Genomic DNA, 14556 nt, shown 5'->3' with positions numbered 1-14556 from the left:
AAGAAACCCAAAAAGAAACCATGCCATGTCTAAGGGGGGAACATCTTGGACACCCCATGAACAAGAAAAAAAAAGGCTTTCAGTAATCAGGAGCTGTTACTCTTTTGCCACACATGCACTTTAAACTTGAGCTCACTTTTCCCTGAACCCTGCATGTACCTGAAGGAAACTATGTCACAGAATTTGGGGGTATTTTATGCCAACTATTGTCACACCACCTTAGTAAGTGTTCCTTTCTAAAAGCTACTTTAGGTGATTTTCAAGTGTTACTCTTAGGGGGAAACTCACCAGAGGGACTCAAGACAACAGCATTAGCCAATCACCTCTCCTCACCGCATAGGTGGTATCCCTCAGCCTTGAAGGGAAGATAGTAGCTAACCAAGCTCTGAAGACCAAACTCATCAGTAAGGATGACAGTTAATATAAGGATCCTCAGAACTTATAAGGATTATAGATGCTTAAAAGTTAATTGTAATTTAAGAATACTAGTTCTACAATTTTAATATTTTTAAAAAATAAAATCATTATTATGAGGAAGATGCCTCAGCTATTTTAGTAAAACTTTAAATAATTCAAATTACTAATTTGGAATTAATGATAATTCAAACACAGCTGAAATTTACTTTTATTCAATCCTTTCTTCAAGAGTGCAAATTAAAGACATAAATAAGATTTTTAAAGAAAAGACAAACTGTTAAAAAGTACTTAGTAGCACAAACTTTAAGCATCTTCAAGCACTTCAAACCAGTTTTTTTAAGTGTACAAACAACTGATATTATTGATAAACATTAATTTATTTAATACCTACTATTTCAGGGAACAGTTGATAGGTACTGGGTAAACAGAGGTATAAGACAATGTCACTGCCATCAACATGCATCTGTCAGGGACACAGGATGAATATATTAAAAGCCCACAGGATCATAGATTTAGATCTGGAAGGGGTCTTAGGAGATCATCTCGTCTAGTCCTCTAAATAACAATACAAACTAGCACCAGATTTGTTACTACAAACTAGTGCTAGATGAGTGGTCTAAACTAGTAGATCCAAACCTGTGGACTGTAGGGAAATTATTTCAAGAGCTCTGTTAATTTATAAAAAAGAAAACATGCCTAAATAAATAAACGTCTCATCTATGTACACAATACTATTTTTAAATGTATGTAGATGCTGTTGTGATTAATAAAATAGAAATAAATTTTCAAATATTAATGAATTCATAAAAGGCTTTTGTGATTATATACTTTCTCAATCAATCCATACTAATCAAACTACTATAATGTGGGAGTCTGAAATATTTAAACATTAAAAAAAGGAATCTTAATTCTTTAGAAGAACTGTGAACCTCAAGTAGCAACAATAAGCACTGTAGTTTTAAGAAGTGATCACTGAGAGTAAACACAATCCAAAAAGGCCATACAGAGAAGGCAAGATGACTTAAACGAGATCTTGAAGAACTCTAGATAAGAATTTAAATAATGATAGCATACAGAAGGCAATTACAAAATTCACATCTATTTTAAAAAATATATTCCTAGACAAGGTCGACTTAATAAGTCTAGAGTGTTCTCAATGTTTCGGTATTTCTTTTCCATTTTCTGTTTTGTTGGACTAGATGACCTCTAAAATCCTTTCCTGTTCTAACATTCCATTCTATTTCATAACTAATACTTTTTACTAATTCAGACAGGGCTTCAACAAAATTCCTCTTATTTCAGGGGTGTTTTTTTAAAAACTGTATATAGTTGTTTATTTCCAAAACAAAAGATTTCAAGCATTTTAAGCCCTTTTTGTTTTAGTGTTTAAAATTTAAACAAATAACCTAATATAGCCCTTCTTATCTGTTTGAAAGAAAATGAATTGGTTTGGTATAGAACACGCAAGCTTCCTTCCAGCTCTAAAATACATTCTATATAAAGGTAACTATTTCTAATTCAGGGATGATACTGGGTATTTTTTTTTTCACACGCATACACTACAGAAACCTAAATCTTAGCCCTGTTTACATAAAGGTTCACATTAGTTAAAAAAAAAAAAAAACCCAAACTTTTGACAGTTAATACAAAGTCTACTAAGCAACTTTATTCTATTCTCATTTTGCAGTTTTGCCATCCTTTCAGAATTAGGTTGTAAACTCTTAAGCAGTAACTGTTTTTCATAACATTGTTAATACTCAGTAAATAGAAAATAGCTATCAAGTCACATGAAAAGATTATACAAACTGCATGAGAAAAAGAAAACCAGACAAGATGATTGTGTCTAGTTTCATGTTACATTCCACAGTACTTTGAGCTGAAAAGTTTCAAAAAATATTGAAAAATTATATAGAGGTAGAAAAGATTTCCTCTATTCACTTCAATCCCATTAAATTCTCCTTTAATGTGCACTGCCCGTGACACTAAGGGCAAAAACTGAACATCAATTTCACAGTATGGTTCTGATGTCTTACAACATTACCAACAACTGTGATAAAAAGATAGAATGTGTGACTTCAAATGTCTTTAACTTTTTACCATTTATTTTTATTTATGTAGCTGTCCTAGTAAGTATTGAAGATCATGTTACTTTTGAAAAGTATACGATGTAGTAGATAACTCCAGTGTCCAAACAATATTTTGATACCAAGTAAGATTCTTTATCTATTGCTATACTGCTAGGTGTGAAATTTTTTTTTTTTTTACTACTTAGTGGTTTTCGTAAATTGCGTTATACATTGTACACAGAAACACATCCATGTGAACGCATGGCACTAGGAAGATTACCCACTATTTCCCACTTATTAAGTTCGGGATCATATTTTTCGATGCTCTGAAGATATGTTCCTTTTGAGTAGGAATATCCACCAGTTACATAGATACATCCATTCATGATAACAGCACCACACTCCATTCTCCTTTCCATCATAGGAGCTATCTCTGTCCATTCATTTTGTTCAGGGTCATAGCATTCTGCAATTGTGGTTTGTCCACCAACAAGATATAGCTTATTTTCTAATGGAATTGAACATAATCCATATTCTTTGAAAAGGAAAAAAAGAAAAAAGAATTTTAAAATCATAGACAAAATACATTAGGCTACAGCAGATTAATGAACAATTATCCACATGTTAAAATTAGCATACATATCAGATTAGTATATTTTGTTGTTGTTGAATTGTTTCAATCATTCTCACTCTTCCTGACCCCATCTAGGGTGTTCTTAGCAAAGATTGTGGCTTGCCATTTTTTTCTCCAGCTCATTTTATAGATAAGGAACTGAGGCAAACAGGGTTAAGTGACTTGCCCAGGGTCATGTAGCTAGCAAATGTCTGAGGGTCACATTTCAGCTCAGGAAGATAAGTCTTCCTAACTCCAGGCCTAGCACTCTACCCACTGTGCCACCTAGACTAGTATATGCCACTTCAAAATATGGCTAAAACCTGTTCCAAAATATGGCACCTGACAGTGCTATGGACTTGCACCTCCATTCCGTATCTCCAAGAGTTGCTTCCATGGTCCCTAATACTTAATACTTAAATACTTAAACTGAATCTTCAGAGTCACAAAGAGAACCTGTATATGCAGACCCCTCTTCACTGAATTTCCCATAGTCATGTTTTGACTTGGCATTTATCTTTAGGATACATCATAGGCACTTCTTTTTCATATGGCAAACATGGGGGCTAGATTACCTCTGTAGATAATTTCCAGCTTTAACTTCTAATATTAACTTGGAAGCTGGCAGAGCAATAGCCCATCTGTGTGGTAATAAGGGTCACAGGATCATCTGGTTGGCAATAAGGATCACAGAATCATAGATCAGGGCAGGAAGGAGCTCTAGAGGGTCATTTAGGTTAACCCTCTCATTTTACCAATGAGGAGACTAAGGGCCATCAAAGTTAACTGTGATTTGCCCAAAGTCATAAAGATAGTTTGAGTGGAAAAGACAGGAGTAGAGTCCAGTTCTCTGATCCCATACCCACTGCTCTTTCTACTATATCATGGTATCTCCCCAATAAGCAATGCACTTTGAAGATCTTATTCTCTTCTCTGGACAAACATTAACATATCTCTAACATACTTTCACTTCAATCCATTGATTATGGCTAGAGATGAAGGCTCTAACCCCACAAAGATTTAGAGGCAAGAGAGGCTTATATTATAAGCACAAGAAACTTAGGAGCAAAAAAATGGAGACCTGGCACCCAACCTAAGAAAGGATTCTTGTTCCCTTTCCACCACCACCACTACCAAAACTCACAATAAATTCAATGACGGAGGCTAGAGAGTCTACTCTATGGTCTTTACCTTTTAAGGTAATATAAATTTCTCTGAGTTTTAAAAACTAAAGGCAAAACAAAATAATAACAGAAAAAAAGGAAACAAAATTCATTTTAACTGGTTTATATTTACTTCTTATAAACTGGAAATTTTCATGGAAAATTAAATATTTCAAATTAGAATATCTAAATTTTCATAGAGAGGCATGCACTGGATATAAAGGGGCTAACCTGGGAATCAGAAAGACCTAGTTGAAGATCCTACCTCAAACACCTAGTAGCTGTCACTTAGCTTCTCAATATCCCTAGCAATCCTCTAAGACTCTAAATTGCAGATACCTGTTGGGGAAGACATTTTCAGATTTCTTGTTCCCTACATGGAAGAAGTAACAGGTATAGACCAAAAACAAATTTCTCTTTTACACATTCAACAAATACTTATCGAGGTGCCTATTATTTAAAGACAGTGTGCTAGGTACTGTAGGAGATATAAAGATGAATAAGAAGCTCTCCATCCTTCAAGAGTTTCTAATTAGAGATATGTATAAAAAGGTATATACAAAAACAACCAGAAACTAAGGCAATATGTGGTAAGTGCTATACAAGTGTGAAAAAATGATACAGAAATTCATGAAACAAAGAAAGGTGAGATCACAAAAAAATGTTTGCCAGTGCTAAACATACACTGAACTAGTATATTCAAATTGGAAGTTAACATCTAGTCCAATATCCTAATTTTACAGATGACAAGTCTCAGGCTCAGAGAGACTGTGACTTACTTAAAATAAAGGTTGTCTAATGGCTGTAAAATAGCAGAAAATATTATGATATATCAGCACAATATTATTGTGTTGGTAAAAATTACAACTATGAGAAGATATAAGAAATATGAAAAGACATGAAATAATTCCAAATGCAAGACAAGGCAGTATATGAAATGACAACCATATAAAAACAACAAATGGAAAAGAGATCCTAAGAGGATATACAGTAAATGAGTAGTGCATATTTCTTCCTTCTCAAAATGTGAATATAGTTTATATTTTCATTGTTTTATTGAGTTTTATTCTTTTAACTGGTCTTTTTGTTTATATTATGAAGCTGAGTTTCTAAGATGTAGGTGAGCTGACTAGAGTTAATACCTAACCCATCAGCCTGTGGGGTGCAAGGAGCTAGCTGTGTCACACAAGCCACAGAGGAATGGTGGTCAAAAGCAACAGAGATAACAATGCTATGCCCCTCTTATGAAGGTGAAAGTTAAGGGATTAGGCTAAGTTTAACTCTTGACTACTGACACATCTTTTACTTCCATTTTATCACTGGTTCTTGAAGTTGTATGCTGTCATACAAATTGTATGCCTGGCAAATGGGTTGCTAGGGTACCCAAGACACTTTCAATGATCTGATACAGAAAAGCAAGAATCAGCATCCTATTATCTTTACTTAATAGCTGTATGACTCTGCACAAGTCATTTAATCCCTCTTGGGCCTCATTTCCTCATTTATAAAACAGGAATAGTAATATTCATGATGTATACCTCAAAAGGTTGTGGTAAGGTTTGGACTACATGATGATGATGATAATGATACCATTTATGTAGTGCTTTTAGGTTTGCAAAACACTTTGTAAATATTATTTTATCCAAAAACAACCCTGGGAGCTGGGTGCTATTGTCATCCCATTTTGGGTCACAAACCTATAGTGTCTGAAGCTAGATTTGAATGCAGATCTTCCTGACTCCAAGTACAGCACTCTATCTACACCTGGTTGCCAGACACACCTGGTTGCCAAGACCATGTATATAGAAGCCTTGTACATGGTGAAATACATCAACCTAAGTTATTATTATTCCTTCAGAGGCAAAATGTATCTTATAGTAATATTTTCGTAATAATTTTCTTTTTCTGTATCAACATTTATGACCATTATTGGCATTTGTATAGTTGGGGATAATACTCATTATATTTTTCTGACTTGAAATAAGTGGGAAGAAAGTAAAATTTTGTGAATTCACTGTATATGCAAAGGGCCAAAAGTAGAGTTTATTCTATCCAGTGTATATTTTTTGTAATATGAGGTGCAAGGCAGGGGGACCCAAAAAAAAACCCATTTTCCCAGAATATACAAGTAATGGTACCTGCAACACAATTTATAAGCAGATCAGCAAAAAGGCATTAATCTGTAATAACCATAGCTGGTACAAGTTTGTGAATTTAAATTTACCTTTTCTAGTGACCCGTATAAAAACCTGTTGCCAAATGAGAAATAGCTAAAAAGCAATGCCAAGTGATATGGATCTTCTTCAATAGAAAAATTAAGCACATGGTACAACACTCATCATGCAATAGTTCATAATTTCTCCTGAGATGCTCACAAAGGCACCAATTAAAGTACAAAAGTGAGAATGGAAGGCAGACCACTCCTTACAAGCAGAGAATATGTTCTTCATGTTTGTAAAAGCACCTTCAGTAATCTATGCAACACTGTAGTAATACTTACTAAATATCTTCTGAACCACTAAATGTGATTAGTAAGTCAGGTATACAGTTTTTATCAGAGAACATACATTCTCAAAATGAAGTAATGACCTCAAACTGTACTTAAACAAAAGGGTTGACAAAAAAGTTGCTTCTTTTAAATGTGCCAATAAAAATCAAGGCTTGAGAAACACAGACTTAATAAATGAACCAAAACAAAGATAAAAAAAAAAACCTAAGAACAAAGAAAAAGCAAAGCCATTAGATGTGTTTCAGTCACAGTGAAATGGAATGTGTATTTTTGTGGTAATATAAACCATTTAACAGGGGACAGTTAGATGGCTCAGCAGATAAAGGACTAAATCTGGAGTCAGGAAGACCAGAGTTCAAATCGGACCTGAGATACTTACTAGCTACGTGACCCCAGACAAGTCACTTAACCTCTGTTTGCCTTAATCTATCGAAGGAAATGGCAAACCACTCCAATATCTTTATCAAAAAAACCTCACAGACAATAAAGTCCACAGGGTGATGAAAAGTTGGGCAAGAAGCCATTTAAAAATGTAACTGGGAGTATTTGTTCAAATAATTATATTTTACAGTGGACAGCACAAGTGAGGCAAGGATTTTTATTTACCTGGATGTGGACTAGAGGTGACCAGACTCCATTCATTGATGTCTGAGTTATAACTCTGAACTTTATCATAAGTGCAGCTTCCCCTGTAACCACAGTGGCCTCCAATGACATAGATGATTTCCCGTAAAACACAGGCAGTAGCATTTCCCACACCTGTATGTTAATTAAAATCATATCTTTATATCTCACCATTCATCAAATTAATTTAACACCTACTATATACAAGACACAAGGCTAAGTGTTGGTGAGGCTACACTGGTAAATAAGATACAGTCTCTGGCTTCAAGAAACTTACAATTTAGCAGTAAGGGGAACAGAAGACAAATGGCATAAGGCAATTGTAATAAATGCCATAAGATAGGTTAAAAAGTAAACATCCCTAGGAGTCCAAAGGAAGGAGAAATCACTTTCAGATGGAGCAGAAGTTCTCAATCTGGAGTCCATGAACTTTTAAAAAAATACGTTGCTGGTTTCCTTTTAAATCCTATTTATTTTATGCATTTAAAAACATCATTCTGAGAAGGAGTCTGTCAGAGGGGTTCATGCCACAAAAAAGTTTAGAAGCCCTGACCTAGAGAATCAGGTAAGACTTCATACAGGAGGCAGTATTTGAGTTAGGGCTTGAAAAATAGACAGGATTTTTATAATTACAAATATAGGTGAGGGTATTTGGAGAAAAAAAAAAAAGATTAAAGATGAAGTAGGAAATGCCTTTGGGAAATGGTGATACTGTTTAGATGGAGCACAGGGAAAAATAAGAAAAATGATTGGAAAGGTAGGATGAAGCCAGATTTGAAGAAATTTTTGAGCACTGAGGTGACATGTTCAGTGTTTTGTTTTAGAAAAGTTAATCAGAGGGTGGGCAGCAACATGGTACAGTGGAGAAGACCAGGCCTATTTGACCTCAGACACTACTTGCTTTGTGACCTTTAGCAAGTCACTGAACTATGACTCAGTTTCCTCATCTGTAAAATGAAGATAACAACCAGACCTGCCTCCCAGGGTTGTTGTGAGGGTAAAAAGAGCTAATAATTGTAAAGTAGTTAGCAAAATGCATGGCACACAGTAAGCACTACATAAATGTAAGCTTTTATTATGAATATGTAAGATGGACTGAAGTGGGAGAGACTGGAAACAAAGATCAGTTAGCCTACTGCAATAGTCCAGGAGGTAGATAATAAAGACTCAAACTGGGAACAGAATGGAAAGGAAAGACATGATCACTACCACTTACTATGTGGCCAAGGGCAAGTAATTTAACTTCTTCGAACCTTAGTTTTTGTATTTGTAAAATAGGGATAATACTTGTAATCCCTACTTCCCAGGCTTATTGTGAAAAAAGATATCTGTAAACCTTAAAAGAATGGGTTAATCCGAATTACTATTTTTATTAAAAAAACACTTTGGAATTAGCTTTGGAAAGATGATGATTCAGATGTGGAAAGTAAGGGATAAAAGGTTATAGGGAAAGATAACTCCCAGGTTTCATAATAAAAAAAAAGAAAAATCAAGAGAAGGAAGGAGGAAAAGATGACTTGGGAGAATAAAATTAGTTAATTTAGGTGGGATTATTGGTTTAACCTATTAATTAGTTTCTACTTCGAAATAAAAGAAGAGCTACAAGGAGGTCCTTCATGAAGAATCTAAAATGTTTCTGAGAGTCATTTGTTTCCCTAATAGCTAAGGATACATTTCTTCATCCCTCTTCTTAACACACATACTACCTGGAAAAAACTTTTAATAGGACATAAGAGATTTAGGAAATAAAACAAATTACAGAAAATATTTCATCTACCTTAGGGCAAAGTAAAAAGCAGAAAATACAGCATGCGAATCCCTCAGGGCTAGGATGAGGCAAAGATATGAATAACAAATAACAGATTAAAGTGTAACTACCCATGAAGTATTTCAATTTTAGCCAGGATAAAAGGAATGAAGGTTATTAATCAACCGTTGGGGAAGTTTTAGAAAGGCATCGAGTCCCTACACAATGTTAACACATTATTTCAGCATTTTCTTTTATGGTGAATAAAGTATCAAGTGAATTTTAAAAATAAGCTAGAAACATGGTTTTTTCCTTTTGTTCCGATTCTTCTTTCACAACATGACTAATGTGGAAATATGCTTAATGATTGTACATGTATAACATGCTGTCTTGGAGAGGAGGGAGGACAGAGGGAAAAAAATTGGAACTCAAAATCTTATAAAAGTGAATGTTGAAAACTGTCTTTACATGTAATTGGAAAAAATAAAATACTATTAAGTGGGGGGGGGGGGAATAAGCTAGAAAGCTGACAATAAAGCATATGAACTAGTAAGAAATATATGCCAAGTTATAAAATTACATTTTGATATCACAAAGAAACACAAATAAGCAGAAAAATGCTCCAGATTTCTAATATCTTCCAAAAATGCTATTTCAGATTCCCTTGCATCTTCTATAGGTGACAGAAGATGGAATTAATTTAAGCCTGTAAGGCACCAAAAAAGGACATGGAGTTTAGCCTGCCCCCTCTTCTTGCTGTTACCAACTTATCCTCTCCCATATTATAAAACATTACTGTACTCCTAGGCCACATTAGAGAATAATAAATATTTTGAAAAGGAATTTTCTTATATATTTGAGCACAAATGTTAGTTTCTCAGTGGGGGGGAGGGCATTTCTGTCTTATAAACCACTTTATCAAGAGATATGTGTCAACTTGATCTTTCATAATGAAGAGAAGTTTTCAGACACAAATCAAGCCTCTTGCCTGACTGTAATGAGCTACAACTACACAGATTCCCATACTCTCTTTAGCTCCTTAGAAAGAATACGAAAGCAGCAGAGGAGAAGCACTTGAGATGAAATAATGCAAATTTGGAAATACTTGCACTGTGTTCATGCAACTTGAAAGCTATTCTGGTGAAGTATCAGAGTATCAGTTTTTAAAATTAAATATTAAAGGAAAGAAAAATCTAACATTTTATCAAACTTCCTTTGATACAGCAAGGAAGTATTTGCCCATCCCTCCCCCATTCCTAAAACTGAATACTAACAGCATACTAGGCATTATGCTGAGCATGGCTTTTGCTCCCAAGACTTTACAGTGATTATCATAAATGACACATCACCAAAACAAAAATATGAAAAGGTCTACTGATAAAATGTTTGTTATATTCTACGGGAGTTCAAATAACTAGACCATATCATGGTTAAAAAATATATATAATAATTTTGAGGAAGGATGTAGAAAAAACCTATAATGCATTCAGAATGAAAAAAAGACTATCAATTTTCAATTTAAAGGAAACTAATATGGTATAGTAGTAGAGAAGGGAAAAGTTTAAAGAGAAAGTCATTAAGAGCAAGAAAAAAGTTAAATATTAAATTAAATATTATATAGTATTTATATTAAATAATATAAAATAAAGTCATTTATATTTCTAATTTTTTCTTATCTTTAACACCAAATTTAAAAATTATAAGGAAGCAAAGTCTAGCTAAAAAATGTCAGTGATAGCTTTCTGATTTTAAAGTCATGAGATAGCATTTGCTTTCTTAATTTAATATTGGAATCATAAAAATATTATTTGAGGAATTCTATGCCACATTATTTGTGTATTCCATTTTACTTCCTTGATAAACGGGTGATGCCAAACTTGGTAACAGGATACTTGAGATAGTATCTTGGGCCTTGTACTTTCACTGAAAGAAGAGGAAGGCTGGTTCAATTTCCAAAGGTTACATGACATATAATATACAAAATCTGTACATACCTTTAATCATATTTGCAATAGGAATCCATTTCTTTTTTAAAGGATCATAGAACTCTGCTTCTTCTGCTGGAGCTCCTTTTCTATAACCTCCCAAGGCATAGACACAACCACTTAAGGTAACTGCACAGTGATAATATCTTGCATTGAGCATGGGGGAGCCTTCAGTCCATTCATCAGTTTCACTATTATAGATCCAGACAGAGTCAAGAGCTTCTATGTTATCTGTCCTGTAACCACCTGTGACATAAATGTTGGGTCCCAAACTTGTAACACCATAGCTTTCTCTGGTATAATCTGGTATTTCTGCTCCCTGAATCCAAACATTTATTAAAGGATCCCATATGTGAACCTCTGATAAAGGATGCCAATAATAGCCTCCAATTATATACATAGTAGCTGTGGACCTCTGGGAAACTTCCTTATGCATAGGACTTAAAGCATTATATATTAAGGCTCTTAACTTGTTTTCAGTTAGTAGGTGTCTTCTCTGAAGACTCAAAGCAGTCTTCAAGTACATCTGATCTATATCTATTTCTATATAGTTTAGTAGATCATAAATGCCTTCAATTCGCTTTTCCACATCATGTGCTGTCCATTTAATAACTGGTTCTATAACAGTTTCTTCTTTCCAAACACTTAAATTCTTTCTGGACAAAATAAAGAATAATTTTTCACTGCTGATTTCAAGAAATTCTTCTTGTTGCCATACTTCCTTGAACCTTGATAACAGCATCCTTCTGGATTCCTTCTCTAATTCTGGACACACATGAAATTCTGCAAAGGAATGCATTCCTATGCAATTGTCAACATCAAGGTGCCTTACCAAAAACCGCTCACAAGCTTTCTTGACAGGAAAAAATTGTAGTAAGTCTGCAGCTTCAAGGAGGCTTTGAACATTTCTTTGTGTTATTCTGATTTGTGAAGTGTATGCATAATTTATAAGACCTTCTAGAACTTCATGCTGAATTCCAGGGAGTTTTATTTTATTTTTAAACTTTTCTTTCATGTCGGCTGTGAACATTGCTTTAAAATAATTGCTGCAGGCAGCTAAAACAGCTTTATGACAATGGAAGATACCACCTGAAGGGCACTGAAGTGTTATATCAGTAAATAATCCATCAAGGTAAAATGTTCTGAATGCTTCTAAGAAATCCAAAGGATGAGAAGGATCTTTGAAAAGATAGACGTAGTCTTCTTGTCCTTTAAGTGCCATTGCTGCAAAATATATTAAACATGTTCATTTAAACGTCTGCAGTAACCTTAAATGATCAATGCGGCATGTTCTAATCATCATAATGATTGAGCCTGACTGTAGTCCCAAGGCCTCATCCAACGATTCACAGTAATACTGCTAAAACAACTAACAGCACCCTTAACACCCTGTGTGTGGTCTCCAGTGTAATGGCATACGGTGGCCCGTTTGTAAACAGGCACAACATTCAGCCGGTACTACGCGAACCTGGATGCAAGGACGTGCAGCCGGCCACCAGGGCCTTCCAAAAAAGCCCATTTTCCTTTTTCTCCCCCAAAATAGTCCAACACACACACAAACTGCCTTCTGGAGTGCCGTCTCAACAATGAAGGCAGTGCCCGTAACTATGAGGAGGGGTCTGGGGCCCTTTAGGGGGTCGCTCCCGGAGAAGGGGAGGGGGCGAGGGGGGGCTCCTCCAGCCTTTTCCACCAGTTCGGAGATTCCTTTTAAAATTCGATCACTCTGGGAAGGAGCAGGTCAAAGGGCACCCTCACAAGGGGGTGGCGGGGCTGGTGGGAGGAGGGTTTGCAGCCTTAAAAAATAAAGAAAGAAAGAAAAATAAACCGTGCGTACACACCACCCAGGGACCTCCTGCAAACCGGGCTCGTCTACGTCACCCGCCCCCCGCTGTGCAGTTACAACTCCCCTCCAGGGTAGTGGCAGCTGAGGCAGCCAGCCCCGACCCGGGTCCCAAGTCCCTCCACCCTCGCCCGGGGTTACAGCTCCCTTTCTGGATGTGGAAACCTACCCCCCAGCTGTGAACGTACAGCCCCCCCCTCCGGGACGCGGACACAGGGGCAGCCCCCTCCCCGCGCTCGAGCCCCTTGGGGCGGCCCTGGGGCGCCGGGTCCTGGAGCGCCTCGAGCGGCCCCCCTCGCCTCACGGCTCCCAGGCAGGTGCAGACGCAGGTCTGGGTTCAGCCGGCGGGCGGCCCGCGAGGCCCAGCCATTGTCCGCCTCGCTTCCTCCCTCGGGGCGGCGGGATCGCCGGAGGCTCGCTCTCCGCTCCGAGGGGGCGTCCCCGGGCTGCCCCCCTCCACTTACCGCAGGCGCCCCCCCCGGGGGCTGGGGGCTGGGGGCCCGGAGGACTAAGGAGAAGAGGACGCTGAAGCGAACGCGGCGGCTCCTCCCGCCCCTCTGACCATCTTTGGACCCGCGAGGCGGCGGCGGCCAGCCCGAGAGCGCGCCCGGGGCCGCTCCTACTTTGGTGCCTCAGCCGCTCCCCCCCGCCCCTCGGCCGAGCCAGCCCCTCCCCCGTGGTCACTCCCGCGGCCCCCTCCCTCCCCAACGCACTCGGGCTGACAGCGGAGGCGGCAGCCGGGGACGCCGGGAAGGTGCTCTGCCCCCCCCCCCCCCCGCCCCCCGGCGGCCGCGGGGATGGCGTCCCCAAGGGCTCAGTCACGGACGCACCCTGCCTCGTGCCGCCAAGAAGTCCTCCCGCAGAGACCCCGGGAAAGGCAGCCCCTGCCGGCGCCAACGAGCCCTGATTGGCTCCCCGGACCGAGGCGAAGCGGGGGAGGGTCGAGGCCGAAATCCAGGGAGAGGGTCCTCGGCCTCCCCGCCCCGTTGTCCTGGAGACAACCCGCCCACCCCGGACTCTTCTTGGAAAACGCCCCCACCTCCTCTGGCCGGGCCGCGCCTGCCGGCCCCCTCGGCAGAGGCCTCAGGGTCGGAGCGGCACAGCAGGGGTTAAGCTGGAAGCCTGGAGGAAAAGCCCGGGGCCGCCAGGGCCGGGGCCACGCCGTTCCGCCGCCGCCTCCACTGCGGGGCACCGAGCTCTCCGATGACGCCGCGCTTATCCCAGACGGCATCCCACCGGCATGGCCAGGAGCGCCCCTCATCCCGGAATGACCAATTCTGTCCTCCCACGGGAGCCTGTTCTTAGCGCAGAGACGGAGGGTCCCCCTTCCTCCGGAAAAGACGAGGACAGAAGCACTGGCGGGCGACCGGGACCCCCGGAGCTGCTTAGAGACTAGAACAGCCCGGCGAGCTTTACCCTCTCCGTTTGTGTGCTGTGCCCTCCTGTGCCGCAGCCGGTGGAAATGCCCTTTTTATTCGGTGTTTGTGAAGTTGAGAGCCTTTTAACATCTAATGAAAATTTAAAAACACCTTTCGGCGGGTCAGCGGTGCCGTGTTTCTGGGAGCGCCCTTTGGTGCGTGAGCGGAGCTGCC

General features: G+C 39.0%; 1 protein-coding gene across 4 annotated transcripts; it reads right to left on the bottom strand.

Annotated features, from left to right (window-relative positions):
- Nucleotides 1–607: 607 nt before the first annotated feature.
- KLHL23 (kelch like family member 23) lies at nt 608–13885 on the bottom strand. Of its 4 annotated transcripts, none has more exons than XM_072612264.1 (4): nt 13795–13876; nt 11134–12348; nt 7375–7527; nt 608–3018 (listed from the first exon to the last, which is right to left on the bottom strand). In XM_072612264.1, the coding sequence occupies exons 2-4, from the start codon at nt 12344–12346 to the stop codon at nt 2708–2710; spliced, it is 1677 nt and encodes a 558-aa protein (XP_072468365.1). In that variant the 5' UTR covers nt 12347–12348; nt 13795–13876; the 3' UTR covers nt 608–2707. The 4 variants fall into 4 exon arrangements, with proteins under 4 accessions (XP_072468365.1, XP_072468362.1, XP_072468364.1 ...); XM_072612261.1 differs by lacking the exon at nt 13795–13876 and adding an exon at nt 13429–13636; XM_072612263.1 differs by lacking the exon at nt 7375–7527 and having other exon boundaries at nt 13795–13885.
- Nucleotides 13886–14556: the final 671 nt, after the last annotated feature.

The sequence above is a fragment of the Notamacropus eugenii genome, chromosome 5, assembly GCF_028372415.1.
Source record: "Notamacropus eugenii isolate mMacEug1 chromosome 5, mMacEug1.pri_v2, whole genome shotgun sequence".
In the NCBI taxonomy this organism is placed as follows: Eukaryota; Metazoa; Chordata; class Mammalia; order Diprotodontia; family Macropodidae; genus Notamacropus; species Notamacropus eugenii.
The sequence above is the reverse complement of the archived record's forward strand: the minus strand, read 5'-3'. Positions and strand labels throughout refer to the sequence as shown.